Here is a 19753-nt window from a genome sequence, read left to right on the forward strand (position 1 = left end):
AGTCACATTTTTAAACTCTAAGGTGACGTTAGCATAAACATTCCATGTCCCAGTTATTGATCTGTTGCTGTGATAATGGTATTACCCAATTGAACTTTTGACATTGAGAGAACTTGCAGAGGCTGCAATTGCATTTTTCTTTTATTCCTGTGACTTAATTCAAGTTACACATCTAACTGTGGATCTCTGTGAAAAAGTGTTGTTTTGCAGGAGTCTGCATAAGAGAATACTAAACCTCTCTCTCTTAGTAAGAATGTTAACTTCCAGCTTGAATTATGGAAAGACACCTACAAAATGAAATACTCAGAAACTACCCATTAAGAACTTAAAGTGTGTTATCTTCCAGAAAGGTGCACAACCTCAGAATTCCTTGAGGTTGACTTTTTTCACATTAGCCAAATAAGATTGTTCTTCCCCATGATTATCACCCTCAAACTGGGGGAAAGGGGGTTTGTATTAGAGGTGGGAGATTCAGCCCAGAGGCTGCTACCTGCTGTTATAGTACCTCATCGTTAGCAGAACAGAAGGCTAGATAGGCCATTGCAAGCTCTGAAACTTGCAAACTCACTTTGTGATGACCAGAGTCCAGGAAGTTTCATCACTGCATTTCCTAATGCTTCTGAGAGGAAGCTGTGCTATGTGAGAATTTAATTTAGCTCAGCAGCCATCCAGGAGCAGTTGAGTTCAAGTCTAGGACTGGAAAGTTCCTTAAGCATCAGGAAAAGGTAATTACCACGCCACTGACACCTAGAACAATGGCTACAAGAAAAAAAAGTGCTGACAAGGGTGTGGAGCAATGGAAACACTCATGCTTTGCAGGTGGGAGGGCAAAATGGTCCAGCCTAGACAAATAGGCAGTTTCTTACAAAGTTAAACATAACTTACCATGTGGCCTAGCAAACCCACTCCTGGGTATTTACTCTAGAGGCATGAAAACATCACACAAAAACCTATATGTGAATGTTTCTAACAACTCTATAACCACTAAAAACTTGGAAAAACCCACAAGTCATCCAGCAGGTGAGTGGATGGCTGGCTGCTGCATGTGGAATACTCTACCAACAGAGAGGAGCAGACAGTCATTGCTCGCAGCAACTGGGATAGATCTCCAGGGAATTATGCTCAGTGAAAAAAAGCCAATCCTAGAAGGTAACACACTGTATGATTCTTTGTACGTCACCTTGTCTAAGAGACAAAACCATAGTGGCAGAAAACAGATCTGTGGTTGCCAGGGGTCAGGGCTGGAGGGAAGGTGGGACTGCAGTGGGGTGGCATGCAGGGGTGATGGAACTGTCCTGAGACCTGACTGTGGCAGTGGTTACAGACATCTATACCTGTGCTACAATTCTTAGAACTGAACACCTAAAAAGTCCATTTTACCCATGGCATTTAAAACAAATAAAATGAAACTTTGAGAAACCTCCATTATGTCACTAGAGACACTGCAGGAGGTGTGAGTGGAGCTGTAATCCTAGGACTGAGTCTGTGGACATACGTTGGTGAACATGCCTGCAGTGTGGGGGGTCTGGCACACATTTGAGAACATAGCTTAGGAACATGCATGCTTAGAACATTCTTAGATGTTACTTATATAAATGAATGAGTTCGTCATTAGTTTGTTGTAAAATGCCTTCCTTCACTGGCCAGTGAGCAGTTCTGTGATGGAGATCATGGTCATGAGAGAGGGTGAGACAGAATCCAAGTAGCTCACTGTACAGGGTCAGAGGACATCACAGGTACAATGAGCAAGGAGAATGTGGCTGCCAATGGCATCAGTGTCAAGGCCTTCAGAGGGCCTGGTGGGTTTTGAAGGAGTAGGGGTCCACCTTGTGTGTGACGGGCAAGAGTTTCATGCGGAGGGGATCAGCTTAAACAAACCTATACTCTCCTTCCTTGTTAGAGAAGTTTCAGGGAGGAGCCTGGAAGGAGGACTGAGCGGATCACGTGGCTCTTTTGCATCCATAGCGTAACCCTTGGTACTTTCAGCAGTCACAGGATGTGCAATGTAAAGAAACCCCTTCCCTCAGGGCTTTGCAACCTATGGCATTCATTGCTAGAGAACCTCTGATATTCAAAGGACAGGTCAGAAACATCTGAGGCAGGTAGCAGCGGGTTCCTCTGCTATGAGGGAATAAATCTTCTGGCCCAGTCCTGCCCCTGTCAATACCCACATCCTGAGCCTCACCATCCTCTCCCACCATGGGCTGGGCTCTCTTTTTCCACACGGAGGGCAGCAGGCAGCAGGCTGCCACCATGGCTGAGTGGGACCCAGAGATGAAACGCCACCACCTCCCAACATCTGATCACTCTGCTTAGCCCTGGGAGTGTGAATTCCCAAAGCCTTGGTTTATTTTATGTATTTCACTTTATCTTGAAACAGATTGGTTTTTATTTGTGTTTTAGAGCAAGATATCTAGACATAGGACAGGTCCCTTGCCCGTCTATATGGCACCTTTAGGTAGGTTACAAAAAGGCACCCATCTTAATAGACATATTAAAGAAGAGCTCCCCATCATGGTGGGAACAACTCTGGCTCCACAGAATGTCTTGGGAGAGCTGAGCATGGGGTGAATTTCAACCCTCAGTCACTTAAACCTGGAGACCCTGGGTAGGCCCAGGGCCAGTCCAGTGGTTCATTGAGGCAGCAGAGACTAGGCTCCTCGGTCTGTTTTCTCTGCCATCTTGAGCAGGTTGGCTTGGTTTTCATTCATGTTCCTGCTCTGTCTTAAGATCTAGTTTGTTTTTCCCTGGAAGAAGTGAGGCTGTGCCCAGGGAAGTCCGAGCATGCAGACCTAGTATGATCACTTCCCTAGGGCAAGGAGCCCTTTCCTGTGGGATTTTTCTGTCTTCTACCTCGAAACCTCAGCCCAGTCTCTTCCTGAGGTGGGGCTGCTTCTGCATGCCATTTTGTTTCTCCTTACATTCCCAGCATGAAACATGCTAACAAAAGAAAAGTGGCTTCAGAGAGAGCTGCAGAATGGCAGGTGGCACACAGGGCTTGGGGACAGAAACGACCTGACTCTCGGCACTCACAGCCTCTGTGTGCTCAGCTGACTGCAGGATCTGTCTCGGCCCCAGGTTCAGTTCAGAGGGCAGGAATGTCCTGCAGCTGGCCTGTGTGCCAGTCACCTGGCAGCCAGGTGCATTGCTCAGATGGAGGCAACCACACCTGACTGGTTTCCCTCTGTTAGCTTCCCTCCCCTGCTGGAGCCAGGTGCCCTTCATACCAGTCAGCATGGCAGCACCTGAGTCCCCATTGCACCCTTTCCAGAAAGCTGGAGGTGGGCATGGGCTGCCAGCACCCCAGCTAGATCTGTTGCGGCCCAGGGTCAAGGCCAAGGCCTGGCCATGGCGGGCCAGGCAACTGGGGATGGGAGGTGTGTAGGGGGGCAGGGTACCATGTGAGGAAGTCCTAGAGCCTCTCTCCTCCAGTCCTGCTCCTCACTGAACCAGGGATAAATGTATCAGACCTTTGTCCCCTGCCTTGCCTCGGGGAGGGTGCTCTGCTGCTGACATAAATGCCTTAATCTCTTATATCTTCCCACCCCATCAGGTAGTTCTTCTCATCTCCCCTTCAGGAAGGCTATTTTCTCTTCTTCCATTCTCTTCTGTCCTCACCTTGACTTATGTTTTCATTTGCTAGGGCTGCCATAAGAAAATACTGCAGTCACACAGTCAGGGCGGCTTAAACAACAGACTTTATTCTCTCACAGTTGTGGAGGCTGGATGTCTGAGCTCAAGGTGCTGGCAGGGTTGGTTTCTCCCAAGGTCTCTCTCTCTCCTTGGCTTGAAGATGCCGCCGTCTCCCTGTGTGGTCTTCCCTCTGTGTGTGTCTGTGTCCTCATCTTCTTAGAAGGACACCAATCAAATTGGATCAGGGCCCATCCTAATGGCCTCATTTTAAGTTAGTTACCTCTTTAAAAACCCCATCTGCAAATAGAATCACCTTCTGAGGTCTTGGGAGTTAGGGCTTCAACACGGGAAATTTGGTGAACGTGATTCAGTCCATAACAAGTAATTTCCTAGAATCTGTTCCTTACCTGTCAAAAGATATCCAGGGCTACTTAGTTCACAAATTCTTGTTAACTTATGAAGCATTCAGAATGTGCACATATGCATGCTATTTTAGTTGACCCTAGAGAGGAGGTGATGCCACTGAAACACTGATTTGTTCAGCACACACATGTTTAGCACCTTTTATGGGGCAGCCACTGGGCCAAAACATTACGTAGACCTAATTTCAATCCTCATAATTGTCCAACAAAGTAGGTATTATTATCTCTGAGCTCCAGTGATGGAACCGGCCCAAGGTCACACAGCTGACCTTTAAACTAAGATCCAAATTCCTCCTGCACCCATGATCTGCAGTCAGTCCCAGGACGATAGCCTCAGTCACTCTCCTCGCCTCTTCTCCATGAACACTTCCATTGATCTGAGAGTTAGGAGAATTTCCCTTTATTGTAGACTTCCTTTGATGCATCAGTACTTGCCTGTATCTGACCCCCCATCCCCTCTTGCTCATAGAATGCCCCTCCAGACTTACTTATGGTTTCTCACTGGCTGGTAGTTTTCTCCCTGGCTGGTAGTTTTCTAATATAAAAAGTGAGACTAAGGGTCCATGAAACAATGGGTTTTAGACACACAAGATACCAAGCAGCTGAATACAACAAATGCCAGGCCTTTATTTGAGGAATAGAAAGAGAATCTGACCAGGAGTCACCGCAGGTTAGGTGAAAGGGAAAATAAAGTAAAACCAAACAGCCCCAGGAGAGAGGAAATGGCCAAGTTGCTTCTCACATATGCAGAAAGTTCTAGGGCTTTTTCTAAAGGATTCTGCGAGGACTTCCCAGCAGCAGTTGGTTCACTCTTGCTGCCTCTTTTCCAGTGATTACAACATCCAGATATAAATGTAAAGCTCCGTCCCGGTCTGAGGCCTGGAACTCCTCCTTCAGGCAGTTTCCTTGAGGTTTTCACTGGAATTTACAGTTGTAAGAGTGTTCGTGAATAGACAGTTCAACACTGTTGAAGCTTCTATCCTAAGTTCCACAATTTGTACTAACACTCCACAACGTTCTGTACTTCCTGCATCCCCCAGAGTAGGGTAGGGACTTGAAGAGAGTTATTTTGAGGGCCAGTGGCTACAAGGAAGTTAACAGAAGTGCTTCCTCATTCATTTTCAGAGGCGCTGGGAGTGATTCCCTAGCTTCAATCCAGGTTGGGTTTGTCTACTGAAGATAGCAATAAACTTGTATCATCTGAAATAAAGGTGGGGCTTTGCAGCAGGCTCCTCGTCAGGCTGTGCCCCATTGCAACCACCTGCTTTAACCACTGCTTTCTGCTCCTGGTTCTTGGTTTTACCACCAGTTTTTTAGTTTACCTAGTCTTACTGATGTGCCAGAAATTTTCTCTAAGCTTCTCCTCAGATGCACCTTAAACCTTCCACTGAAACTTTAGTGCAAAGAAAGGTAGTTTGGTGAAAACCAGTGAGGAATATACATTTGCCCCTTTCATTGGCCATTAAGAATTTATTTCCAGTTAAACAAGCTGGGAAATGTAATTAGGCACATGGCTGATGTGATAGCCAAGTCTGCATGCCAGAAAAACAATAGGTTCTTTAAAGATGCCAAGGACTGATATTATGCATCTTATCTTGGAAACTATACACTTCACAGTTCTGAGCCTCCTGTGAGCTGCCTCATATCTTCAATCAAATTATTATATTCCAGAAATATGCATAAGGGAAATGATTCTACACATTTTATGGTGGGTTGTTGCTTGTAGCAGTAATTGAAGTACCTTTTCCACTTATGAAAGTACTAATTTTATTTGTTTTTATTGCTTTTCTAGATGCAATTATTTATTTAGTGTGCTTTGGCTTTATTAAATTATGTTTACTATAGGAACATCATAAAAATGTATGAAAACAACACATCAGCCAAGCCAGCCTGGTGACCTGTATTGAGAGAGCTAGTGTTATTTTTCATATCCAAACGTAATGGAATAACTTAAGAATAAACAGATAATCTACACTAGAAAACAATGCAATTTCAAGGTAATGTAATAAAACACCTGGACAATATGATTTCATAAATCTTGGTGCTAAAATTTACATGAGTTGAGTTTTGTGGGCTTATTTGAGGACACATGGCATTTCTAAATGGAATCATTATAGTGGGAAATGTAATTAAACCAAAAAGCGAGAACGTAAACAGGGTTTTTGTTGCTTGTAAGATATGGATGACTAAGAAGCAATGTAAAGACTTTTGGTGTCAAAAGGCAAGCAGAAGGCTCTCATCCCTATAAATGATCTTAACTTTGAAATTGAAAAATTGCTAGACGATTTGTTTAGGTCACTTGGTGGTCGCCTCCAGCAGAGGTGCTGGCTTAAGGAATTCTTTGTAATTCTCCTTGTGTATTACTTCCTGTGCCTTTTAGGGTGTATCATCTCAAAAGAAAAGAAGTGTTTTTGCTTTTGGCATTCTTTTTAAGAAACTTAAATTGAATGAAGATGGTTTAGTTGTTTGGAATTTCCACCAGATAACCAGGAAATAGGCATACAAACTTTTTTAAAAAAGTAAATCAAACAACAACAAAACCAAAGCCAAAACCAAAAAACCCTAAGTCTGACATCCTTATAAAAAGCAGAGGTGCTTAAATGAAAATGATTGTGTGACTTTAAATTCATGACCAACTTTTATTTTTCTAATTACGGATTAAAATTAATTAATGCACTGTTTAAATACGTGTGCCTACTACAAAATCCAAAAGGTAGCAACAAATGTACACAGTGAAGGCTCAGTCTCCCTGCAGCTGTTCAGGTTACTTCCCTAGAAAGAGCTATGGTTAACGTGCTCTCCATTTTCTGAATGAGTGCCAAGAGTTCCCAGGATTTTCTAAGTATGTAAAATATGTACCCACATATTTACTTACATACCTGCATACACACGTATTTACACAGGATATGATAGTGAAATATAAAGTACACATATAGCTCCTCCTTCATTCTTAAAGACTGCACTTAAAGTATTGTGTTATACGAATGCCACCATCTCCTACTGATACCTATTTAAGTGTTTACAGTTATTTGCTTGTACCAAGAAAGATTCCCACTCATAGTAAAGGAGAGAACCTCTATGTTTTGTCAACCTTTTTTTTTTTTTTTTTTTTTTTTTTAATGTTTGGCAACTTGAAAGACAAATAAATGATGTCTAAGTGTGACTTTAAGTCTCGGTTTTCTGATTATGAGAGGGTGAGTATCATTTCATCTGTGTCCGAGATGCTTGCATTTTTCTTTCCCATGAACTGCTGGTCCTGTCTGTTGTCCTTTGCTGAATTTGCTAGTGGAAACTTGCTTATTATCTTTGTTGAATTGCAAAGCCCTTTGATATGAGCTGTAAATATTTTCCTCATGTTTTCAGTTGTTTTTTGATTTTTAGAGACGGTTTTGCCATGTGTAGCATGAAAATATACACACATCTTTTTTTCCATTGCTCCTGGATTTTGTGTCATATGTTAAAATAATTTCCATACTTGGAGGCTATTTTTAAAAAAAATCCCCACCTATTTTCTAGTACTTTTATAGGTTTATTTTCCACATTAAAATTTTTAATTCATTTGGAATTAACCTGGGGTGAAGAATGATATAAGGATGTGATTTTATTTTTTTTTCTTAAATGGCTTTCCAAGTATTCTAACAGCATCTATTGAAAAATAACTTTTAGGTTTAATTTTTAATATTGCTAGATTTGAATAACCAATTTTTCTTTATTTTAATAATGTTCCTTAATCATATTAAGAAAATATATGTCTACACCTACTTCATTCAAAAATTGTTTTAAACAAAAATATGTTTTTAATTGTATTAAGTACCTTTCTAGCATTTATAATCATATGCCTTTTCTCTTTTGATCTATCACTATTATGAATTATATTAATAGACTTTTTGATATCAAACCATCTTTGCATTTCTGGAATAAAATAAACTTGAATATGATTATCTATCTTTTAATGTACTTCATTCTCTCTGAGTAAATTTAACTTAAAATTTGTGTTAATAAATGATATCCTCCCTCCCTCCCTCCCTCCCTCCCTTTATTCCTTCCTTCCTTCCTTCATTCCTTCTTCGCTCCTTCTTCCCTTCCTTCCTTCTTTTTGACAGTACATTCAGATTTCCTGGAGTTAATGTTTATAATTTCTATTTCTCTGGAACATTATGCATTTTATCCTGTATTTAGAAGTTTTTTCAGTATATTCAGCAAACTAGTCTTGTTTAAAAAAATTTAAACTTCCTTCATTTAGTTTATATCTCTTATTTTTTATTTTATTCACTTATGCTTTTTTTGTTTTTATCTTGATTAATTTATTTTTCAGTTTATCTGTTTTACTGGTGATTTATGCAGTCTGAGTTTATTTCTATGAAGTTCTTCCTTCTGCTGTTCTTTATTTTGTTCCTCTTTTTCTAACTCCTTGAGTTGGAGGCCTGACCCACTTAATTCATGTTGTTTAGCAGAAGTATTTCAGGCCATGGTTTTCTCCCAGCACTGCTTCAAATGTAGGCTTTAGGTTCTGGCAAGGAATAATTTCCTTAGCATTATTTTCAAGATATTTTGAAATTATAGTTTTATACTAAGTCATTTATAAAAATTTCTAGGTGGTGGCATTCTAGTTTTGTTATTAATTTTTAGAATATTTTTTGTTTCCATCTCCACCTTTTTATTTCCCTTTTGGTCAGAAACCATTAGATACATTGTTTTTACTCTTCAGCATTAGCTTTGTGTTTAGTCATTTTTTTGTGAGTGTTTCATGTTAACTTGAAAGCAAATCACAGGATATCACTGCAGGACATAGTGCTCTATAGAAGACAATGAGATCTATCTTATTAATTATGTTATTGGATACTATGTAGCCTCTTAAATTTCTTGTGCACTTACCCTTCTCTGAATCCCAAGATGCTATGAACATGCATGCTTGATGAATGAATGTGTGATGTAGAACTCCTGTGGTCAGCTAGAATTGTGTTTTGTTTTCTTTTCTTTTCTTTTCTTTTATAGCCAAAGATTGCTGAGGAAAACTTAACCTATGCTGAGCTGGAGCTGATCAAACCCCACCAGGCTGCCAAAGGCGCCCCCACCAGCACTGTCTACGCCCAGATCCTCTTCGAGGAGAACAAGCTGTAGCACCGCATCCTCCTCCAAGGTTCTATTTAATGCCTGCCACCCAGTGATTTATGAAGCCTTGGAGACAAAGCCCTTATTTCTGTATTTTCACTCGTGCCTTCTGAGTGGTGGGGAACCCCCTTTTCAGCCGCATTCTGGGTGCCTTCGAAGAGGTACAAGGCTGCTCTCCCCAAAAGAATAGGGGCCACAGATCTTGACAGATCTCCCAGGACAAGATGTGCCCGGGCCTGAGCCCTGAGTGTAAGGACTCTGATCCTGAGAGCAGCCAAAGAGATTTTCTGCTGAGCCAAACCCCTTCACATTTTCCTCCTCTTTCCCCAGGTTTTCTTTAAAATCGTTTTTAAATCTTAATTTTACTCTCTACTCTTCCTGTATCCGTGATACAAGCTCATAGTATATAGCTAGAGGAAATGCCATTATGGACCCAACTGTAAGATGGCACATATGTTGGTTTTCCAAGGATCAGATGGCATTGCCAGCGCTGCCTGATTGCCAGCACCGCCTGAGATGACATCTCTTGTTTTAAATAGATGCACTGACCCTGAAGATTAAGGCCAGAGGGGCAGACTGACTAGAAGTATAAGGTCTGTCTCTGAATGCCATGGTGCCCACCTATGAGACCCTGAGGTCGCAGGACAAGAAGAACACCATTCTAGAGGGCTTTCATCCCTTTGGCAAAGTGGACCTGTAGTGATAGAGAAATGTACTCTCTGAGAAGTGCTTACTCACCCTTTTCCAAAGGAGCAGAGGTGTTGGCCATCAGGAGCCACACTGGAGTGCATGGGCCTCTTCACTGTGTGCCAAGCTCAGTCACCTCTGATTCAGCGCTTGAGGGTGTCTGCTGCCGGGTGCCCTCAGGGTAGGGGAGTGGGAAGTACACGCCAAGCTGAAAAGCGTATTCTGAAGACCTTCCTCTTGCCAAGTGCCTTGCCCATTGCAACCTTGTGTGTGAATTCTAATGGGTTTGAATGGGGGTCAGGGGTGCATGGGGAAGTTGTTCTGTGGACCTGTGGGACACAGGCATCTTGGACTCACTGGCAGAGAATCCATTCTGGAAGCATCATCCTGTCAACTGCGTTATTGAGGACATTTCTTGATGTGTGAGTGTAGTCTGGGTGGCTATTTACTGCACACTATAGGAATCGTTTGACTATGTAGTGGACCATTTGTATATGATAAATTATCTATTTTAAACACAGCTGGGATATGAGTTGTGCCCTCTATATAGCTGTGTGAACTTGACTGAGTTTCTTATCACCTAATGATCTCAGACTCCATGTTTGTGTAAAGATGACTTAACTTCCCATAGAATTCTTGAGGGTAAATTGGGGTAATGAATCTTGCCAGGTTCTAGAAACTGTAAATTGCTACATAAATGCTCTGTGTTGACATTCATGCTAAAGCCAGTCTGCATTTTCAAAATGAAAATTTCTTCACTATTTAAGGCTTTCATTGCAATAACTTTAAAAAGCAAATATTTGTCCACCAACTTAGCCCTACAGTAATGCTCCCAAAGACTCATGAAAGTTTATGGTTTATTGGAAAGAATCCAAATTGGAAGCAGATATTGATTTTCTGGGAGCGAACCAGTCTGCCTTTACAAAGTGGAAGTTCACCCTCTCTGGATGACACCTGCGTCTCTTTCCTCCCTCTCTGCCAGATCTCAAAGGCAGTGTATAAACCATGCAGCTTTTGAGGAAGAAAGACCAATTTGGAAGAACTCACTAGAACTTCTTTGAGCATCTCTTTGGGAGGGGAGGATATATGGTTAGCACACCATTTATATCATAATTATCACTGGGATTTTTAATTTTATCATGGCAGTGTTCTGACAGATTTATAGTGTTTTGAGGGCAGAGGATGATCTCTTAATTTGCCCAAAGAGCCTTATGGGTTAGTGGGGCCCTGGGGGTACCAAATGGGAAGGAGAGGGGGCACATGAAAAGGAAATGGTGGGAAGAGGACAACGGGCCAGGAGGTAATATCTTGCCAGGCCCCTTAGGCCTCTGCAGAATGGAAATGGACTTCAGTCACCCCCAAACCCACTCACTTAAATCCAAGGAGAACTTAGGGTTATTATACATGGACAGGAACACATTCTACCAAGAACACGGCTCTTGAGAGCTGGTAGCTCCCAGTTAGAGTCGAACCAATCACTGTTATAGATTGAATCCAGCCTCTTTCTCCCAAACTGTGGTCATCACTGCACAAATCCACACTAAGGTATGTGAATGGGGACCTGTAGTTTATCTTCTCCTACTGAAAATGCTGCCCAGGGGAATCTTGGAAGCTATGGACAGCATCCAGGCAGAGCTTGTCCCACTGTCATCTCCCGAAGCAAACACCCAAGCTGTGCTCAGAACTAGAGGCCATGGATGACTTGTATCTGGTGCTTGTTTGAGAGGATACATTGACATTATTGCCATAGTAAGCTTAAAAAATGTGCCCACTCATTCATTCTTTATCCGTGGACCACTAATCATGCATTGTCATTTCCAAAGATAACACATATCGTTGAAATAGAAATTAGGGAAAGTTCGTCAAATTTGTTTTTACTATAAGGCATCAACGGTGGAAACTATATATGAGTAATTTTCAAAATGGACCATTGCTTATATGTTTAAATGAAGCTAAAACAAGTATGAACCCATTGCTGAGTGCAGTGGCTTCTTTCAGGCAGAGAGCAGATGCTCTCAGATTTGGTGGTGAGTTTTGGCCTTGGCATGGTTGGCATGGAGTTATCACAGGAAGCCGGGAGGTATAAAGGGGCATCCACCTGGGTGAAACTGTCCTGCCAAGCCAAAGCCCCGAGGCCTGCCCTGAAGCAGCTCTAGTGGAGCAGAGACCTGGGATTCCTTAGATTCACCTCTTTATGAATGTACCGCCACTCTGTTAGCTCACGGGGAAAATAAGGAAAAACCAGGCCTCCCACCTCCTGACTCTTGTGAGAGTGAAGACAACATGGGGCATTTAGAAAATACATTTTTAATGTATGATAATATGGGCTGGCCCACACAGCAATAAGCCCAAAGACCCCCTCGCTTTGGGGATTATTCATGGCCCTGCTCATCACAACCTCTGATATGCATGACTGTAACCTAGGCTGAACCAACAATGGAACTCATGCCAGAAATGGTCCCAAGCATGCATGTGGCCCTCTAGGATAATCAAAATCCTGGGGAGAAAGAAATCATCTTTGCCTTGGGCAGTGAAGCTGGAATGACACAAATCTATCTGTTGCCACATCTCCTGCCTAGTGGAGAAGCCTTGGAAGGCAACAGACACTGAGCAAGAAGCAGGGAGGAGAATGTCCTGGAAGGGCAGGACTCCACCCCGAGTCCCTAACATCCCCAGACTCTTCTCTTCCATAAACTCTCTAATTACCCTGCTGTTTAAATCCTGGTTTTGGTCAAGCCAGTCAGGTTGCATACAGAATTTGAATACAGTATGCATCAAAGTTGCTTCCCAGAACAGGAAGCAAAACAAACAAAAAAAACACACTGATGTCAGTACCCAGGGTGCCCAATTAGGGCACACCCAGTGGCTGCATTGCAGCCTGTGAGCTCCTGCTGAACTGTGCACCCTGCTGCCTGAGTGGGCCCCACCCTGGGCTTCTCAATGGAGAGCTTTCGATGGGGGACTCCAGGACTGATGCTCTCCCTAAAGAAGGGAGGCCTCAGGTTTGGAGAGGGACACCGTCAGGACCAGAGGAGGACTGAGGGGCGCTGGCACCAACAGGTGGAAGGGAACAGTGTAGTAACACAGAAGAGCCATGCCACATGCATGCTGGAGGAAGTCTTTTTGTGTCAACCTAAAGCTTAGGCTGGCTTCCATGTGGAACATGACATCTTTCCAGTATCTCTTATCCTGGAGACTGCAGTAAGACCCAGGTGACCCAGCTCTGTGTCATTTGGAGCCCATTACAAGGTGAGGCAGCCACATGGTGGGGACATTGACCCCACCCCAGACCACACTCCCATCTCCATACATAGGATAGAAACTGTTCATCAGGAAGGAAAACCAAACAGAAATTCATGGTCTAGGGGCGGGGTCTGCATTGCGCATGGCCATGCTGGGTTGGAGTGGCCGTGGGGTGTCCAGATAGATGGGCACGTAGACTAGTGCTTTCTAAACCTTAATGCATGCACAAATCATCGCGATCTTATTAAAATGTAGACCCTGGCTGGGCACGGTGGCTCACGCCTGTAATTGCAGCACTTTGGAAGGTTGAGGCGGGTGGATCACGAGGTCAGGAGATTGAGACCATCCTGGCTAACACAGTGAAACCCCATCTCTACTAAAAATACAAAAAAAAAAATGAGCCAGGCGTAGTGGCGGGCGCCTGTAGTCCCAGCTACTCGAGAGGCTGAGGCAGGAGAATGGTGTGAACCCAGGAAGTGGAGCTTGCAGTGAGCCGAGATCGCGCCACTACACTCCAGTTGGGGAACAGGGCGAGACTCCTTCTCAAAAAAAAAAAAAAAAGGAAGATCCTGGCTCAGGAGGTCTGGGATAGGACCTGGGATTCTGATTTGCTAACAAGCTCCCAGGGATGTTCATGCTTCTGGTCCCTGAACCACACTTTGAGTGGCAAGGATGTAAACTGTTAGAAATATGGATCTGGTGCTCATTGCAGGAAAGGGGGTGTCCTCAGGGCATAGGTCACAACCGAAGCCCTGACAGTGGGCAAGATTCCCAGGGAGAGGCTGCCCACGCACTGAAGAGGGGAAGGGCTGGGCCTGAGTGTTGGGGAGCACCCATGCTGGCAGGGATGCAGCAGGTGAGGAGATCCAGGTGGAGATCAGAGGACAGTGACAGTCACAGCAGCAGGGGAGAGCCAGGAGAAAGCTGCGCTTGGGGGTCTCTCAAAGGAAGAAGGGCTCTGCGGTGTGAACTCTGCAGAGGGCAGGGAGAATAGAGGTTGAGCCTTTGCTCATTCTGAATTAATTGATTACTCATTTTTAAAAGTGCTTTCTTTGGGAAAAAAGCATTCCCCAGTGCACAGGGCTAACAGACATGGGCGCTGAGCTGTGTCTGGTCTGCTGAGTATATTTTCCCCAAAGTAATCCTCATCTTCTCAAGGGGTGGGGATTTGGACAAGACTCTTCCTGAACACACAGCGTGGTGGGGAAGGGTGGCTGTGGAAGTTTTCTGTTCCTTCTGTTGTCACGGGTGAAAGACGACTTGGTGCCCAATTTCTAATAAACACAACGCTATTAGCGTCACTCCAATTTAGTGTCTGATTGTTAAATGTTAATGTACTGCACTCTACAGTCTTAAATATAATTAGAGATGTTTACAGCTTTGGTTAAATGCACATTGTTCTTCCACATTAAACTTTATTACAAGTGTCCTCCATCAGCAACGAGGAGAAAGCTCATTAGTAGGTGGTCTGTATCGGGTTCTGGACCGTGCTAAAGGGATCAGCCTTCTGTTTTCCCTTATGACAGCTTTCTAGATGCTGGGAGCAGCCAGGGTGATTACTTCCTGTATATGTGTACAATTAGTATCTCAGACTCCTGGGTCTATGGATGGATCTCAGAGAAGCCAACATCACCCAGGAATTTTTATGCAGACGTTTGTGTTGTGTGTGTGAGGGTCTGATGTTCTCTTCAGTTTTCTAAAAGGGGTCTGTGGTCCACAAAAGATGGAGACTTTAGAGAGGGTCCTAAACCACTGTCCTGCCCACGATGGACCCAGAGAACATCATGAGGAAGCTGGGCAAACTATGGAGATGGAAAGGTACCTGCCAGCCTGGCGACCTCCCAGCCTGGCAACCTTCCAGGCATTCTAATCCTAAAACTGCTCCTTGCACTAAGCTCTGGCTCCAGGAAGCCTCTCTGCTCCCACCCTCACTCCTGTTGGCTGGAGGAACCCTGACCTCTTGCAGGGCTGATCTTTGGCTCAGCTAAGGATTGGGGCTACCCAATCCTCCCCTTTTTGGGATCTCCTCCATCTCTTTTCTCCCTCAGTCCATGTGTGGGTTCCCAGGTTCTCACAGTACCCCAGTTCTGAGTGCCCTGTGACTGCACCCCAGCCCATTTCAGAGTCAGTTTGGAATCCCTTAAAATGTTGTAACTGAAATCGGGTTCTTCTGCTCACTGCTTGGAAGCCAAACTTGAGAGACAAGATTTGGTGGAAGGAAAAGCAGGCTTATTCAAGAGCTGGCAGCCTGAGGAGCTGGCGGACTAGTGTTGCAGAGACCATCTCAAGTCAGTACAAATTCTAGGCTCTTTTTATGTTAAAAACATGACCAACAACTGCTAACATCTGGGCACCAGCGAGGGTCGAGGAAGTTGGAAACTCCTTTGTCCTTGGTCAGATCACAAAGCTCCTATACCTTCAACGAAACATAGTTGTTACATACTTCTCCTTTAATCTCAGAGTTAGTTTCAAAAACTACATGATTACTGTTTTTGCGTTTTATCTCAGTGCCCTAAAATTATCCTCGCCTACGTGCAGGAATGGGTAAGGGCTTCCTTAATTGAAAATGGAGTTAGTCGTGTTAGTTCCTTTGCTCTTCCATTCTTACAATGTCTTGTTTCTGCTTCTCCTCATTCTTCCACCTCATCAGGATTCATTTCTAGTTTCCTTGGGGTTCTCCTTCACCATGTAAGCCCTCATCTTTTTTGCATCTTCAACTTCTCCTTCCATCTGCAAAATGACAAGCATTTCTCAACCTGCACAGACCCCTCGCAAGCCACCATTCTCCTCTCGTTCCTTCTCTCCACAGCCTGAAGTCTACACTGTCTGCTCCCTGCTGTCTGCCTCTTGCCTCTCACCCTCTGCTGGCTACCTTTGCTCCCCCTCCCCTGAACTCAGCTCTGCCTAAGCCCTCTGGGGTTCACTGCTGAGCATGTGTTCTCTTGCAGAGAATGTCTTATTTCTGATCACCGTTCAGCTGTATCCTGAGGACCCCACCTCCACAGCCCCTGTGCAGCCCTCTCCTGAGCTCCACATCCATCCATGACCTCCCCTCTTGCAGCTGCCTCATGACTTTTGGAAGTACACACCCAATACTGAATGCATCAGAGCACCCTGCACCCCTCGATACCCAGCTATCCTGGTTAGGGTTCTGCCGCTCACCCCATGGCTAAAGCTGCAAATCTAGCATTGGAGATATGGGCCACCAGCAGCAGCAGCAGAATCACTGCTGACTTGTTGAAAATATCAGGTGCCTGGCACCATGCCAAGTACATTTTCTGTCTTATCTCATTAAGCCAACGGTACTCTACCCCAGTTTGCAGATGAAGAAGCAGAAGAGCTCAGCTAGTGGGCCCAGGATGGCAGAGCTGGACCCCTCCTCTCTCCTGTCCATCTCCCCTGCATTCCGGCACCTCCCCATCGTCTCCATTCGCACAGCTCCTGCTTCCTGTCAACGCTGATCACCTCTCTCATGGACCACCACTCTGACCCCTGACCTGTTCCCTGCCATTTAACCCACGCTCTGACATGCAGACTGGCTGAATCACCCCTGCCCGACATCCTGCCCTGACTGCCCTCAGGATGCCCAGCACCTCAAGGAGTATCAATGCCCCTCATACCTGGTTCCTGCCTACCTTTCTGGTTGCACCTCTTGCGGTTTCCCCTCTGTGCTGTTGACCCAGGCCTTGGTGGCTGTGAGCTGCCACCTTGGAAGCCCAGCCCAGTGTGGTGTGGAGCTTCATGGTTGCAAGAGTAGGCCTGTGCTGGGCGTGGGCGTGTCCCATGGCAGTGGCAACAGTGGCCATGATCACAGCCCATGGTGCTCTGCGAGCAGGCCTTGGGACTGGTGAGATCCCCACGGGCAGCCAGCCACCCAGCCCTGTCTTCAGCAGCATCTGGAACTAGAAGAGCAGGAAGCCCAGGTGGGGTCCCATGCTCTCCCAACCCCCATCACCACCGACACAGCTGCTGGCTGTGATGGCAGCCCCTGTGGCAGCACAGAGCTGGCAAGTTCAATGGGAAGTGCCTCAGCCCTCAAGAGGCAAGCAGCAGGTGAGCATAACAAGGACTGACCCCAGGGATACCTAGGAAGACACCTTCTGGGCATTCTTTGACATGTTAATGGAGGGACAATCAAAGAAAGGGCAGGGCCAGCTTTGGTGAGGGAGTGGGACTCAGGAGACTCTCTGCAGTGGCAGATATTATCTCTGCCCCAAGGTAGCAGTGCAGGCCTTCCCAGGTGCCAGAAGATGGTGACTTGGTTTCCAGGAACATGGCCTCTCTATGGAGTGTCCTCACTAAAAGAGACACTAGAGGTTGTCTACTTAAACTCCCCTTCTGTTCCCCACCATTTACACAAAAGACCACGATTTAAAGGAGAGTTTAGGTCACAGAGATCCAGGGTGGACATCAGGATCTGGACTCAGGCTTTCTCTGCCCCTTCCATAGCTCCTCATGCCCTGGCTCTTGTCTGTGGCCTCCTCGGCCAACCCTGGAGGACAGCCGAGGCCCAGCCTTCTCCAGCAGGGCTGGATGGGAGGATTCAGTGGCAGGTGGCAGCTGGGCGCCTCCCGCCGAAAGAAGCAGGCTCAGCCATTCCGGGGGTGGGAACTGTCTCCTAGATAAGCTTAGCTTGCTCAAGGGACGTTTCAGAGCTCAATGTCAGTTCCATAAATCTTTGCTGAGCTCCTACTATGTCAGACACTGAATTTACACAGTATTCATGTGTTCACCTAGAAGCAGTAGGCAAAACATCCTATGATGGTTACTGTTGCCGGAGTATCTTCTGTTTGCCAGACATGGTGCCAGGGACTGCATGGCAGCCTTGAAAGGCAGGTGGCATCATTGCTACTGGATAGCTCTGAGAAATGAGGTTCAGGGTCATCATAAGAGATTTGCCAAAGGCCACACTCTTAGTTGCAGAGTTGGATTCAAACTCAGAGTTTCCCGGTACCAGTCCTGTGTTCTTCCTATTATGGCATAGGAAAAATGAGTTATATCAGAACCAAAAGAGATTCTGGTATAAGAACCTAATGAGAATTAATCCCAAGGTGCCCAGGAAACTAAAAGGAGGAAGTGTCTGTCTGAGTTGAGCACTGGTGGAGGGGCAAGAATCTGCCAGGAGGCAGAGGGCAGGGACTTTCCTGGACTATGAAGACCAGCCAGCCCTGATCAGGGAGTGGGACTCTTCTGGGAAAGCAGGCCTCTTCTGGGGAAGTGCTAGGTCCCAAAGAGCAGGAGCATCTGGCCCCTTGGTGGCCAGCCCACCTCGGGGACTGTAATAAATAGTGGACCCAGAAGCTACCTGGGAACTGAGATGGACCAAAGGGATTTCAAGTAGTGAACAAGCGAAGAGGGCTCCGGTGGCTTCACACTGTCTCTCCCAACCAGCTCACAAGGTAGTCTTGTCCCAGGATGAAGAAACTGAGGCCATTTGGAAGTTAGAATACATGCTACAGTGAAAAAGGATACTCTGGTATGCCTATGGTGCAGCAAAAAGAACAAAAAGATTTATTGCAGAGAAAAGTTCTGTACCTTAAGACCTCACTAAATCCAGGCATTCTTCACACACTCATCCCCAGTGAAGGGGGCTGGAGGGCCCAGTTACTTCTAGCTTCTATTTGTTTTATTTTGACAGATTGGGCATCTATATGCAAATTATTGTCCCCACGGTTGATTCCAGATATCTGAGTAAAGATGGAGACAGTTGCTAATATACAATCTCCTGTTTATTTCCAGCTGACCATTGACAGCATGTGACTGGCTGGAAGAGATGTCAATGAGGTTATTCACCCAGAGTTTGGAACTTCTTGAGTTAACAGACATGGGTGTGCAGAGACGCACTGTTTTCTTGACCCCTCAATCCTGGAGGCTTCTCCTGTCTATCTCAATCTGGACAGCAACCATGCTACTTGGGGCTGACACCACCTTCTGGGGGCATTTCCTGAAAACCTGCAGAGAGCCTTGGCTTCCACCTGTTCTTCACATGCACCTGCCCTCCATCATAGCTCTGTCATAGCTCAGCTGGGTTTGTTGTTGTTGTTGTTGTTTTGTGTCTCCTCTGCATTCTTGCACATTCTCTTCCTAATCCAACCTTGCTCCAATCTCTCTCTGTTTTCATTTCATTCTCTGCCTCTCCCTCTCTCCCTGTCTCATTATTCTATTTGCAAGTAAGACGATAATGTGTGTCACATGCAGGTTGTAAACTAACCGAGCGTTCCAAGCTGTGCTCTCTGGCTTGGGCACCAGGCTCAGGACTGGATTTCCCAGAAGGGGCTTGGTATCTGGAGTTGTCACGCCATTTGCTTTCTCTTGCTGCAGCTATGGCTTTTCTCACTGTAGTGTGAGCATCGGCTTTAGGGTCAGAAGCTCTGGTCCAAGACTCGAGTCTGTTTTCCATGGCTCTGTGTCTTTGAGAAGCCATTTGAGCTCTCTGACCTGCAGTGTCCTCATTTGAAAAGTGGGTAGGGCCAACAGGACTTAAACAGTCACCTTCCCATCTGGAACAAATCCGTATCCAGGGCAGAGGGCAGGGTTGGGTGAGGATGTTGCAGGGACATGGAGGGCTGCACCCCAGAGCCGAGCTGTCGCATAGTCCTGGAGCTGGGAGTGGTCATGCTGGGAGGTAGAGAGCCCAGGGTTGGCTCCCTCATCAG

The 19753-nt window shown here is 45.4% G+C and overlaps 1 protein-coding gene across 2 annotated transcripts in view; it reads left to right on the forward strand.

Annotated features, from left to right (window-relative positions):
• The window catches only part of VSTM4 (V-set and transmembrane domain containing 4), a 142027-nt gene that overhangs the window by 87062 nt on the left and 35212 nt on the right, over positions 1–19753 (forward strand). Inside the window, exon 8 of one of the 2 annotated variants that reach the window (XM_007962610.3) lies at positions 9051–14398. The exons of the other annotated variant lie outside the window; for it this stretch is intronic. Within the exon in view, the coding sequence (XP_007960801.3) occupies positions 9051–9176 (126 nt within the window). The 3' untranslated portion in view covers positions 9177–14398. Of the gene's footprint in view, positions 1–9050; positions 14399–19753 lie in introns of those variants that run through there. 2 annotated transcript variants of the gene reach the window in all.

Source organism: Chlorocebus sabaeus, chromosome 9 (genome assembly GCF_047675955.1).
Source record: "Chlorocebus sabaeus isolate Y175 chromosome 9, mChlSab1.0.hap1, whole genome shotgun sequence".
Lineage (NCBI taxonomy): Eukaryota > Metazoa > Chordata > Mammalia > Primates > Cercopithecidae > Chlorocebus > Chlorocebus sabaeus.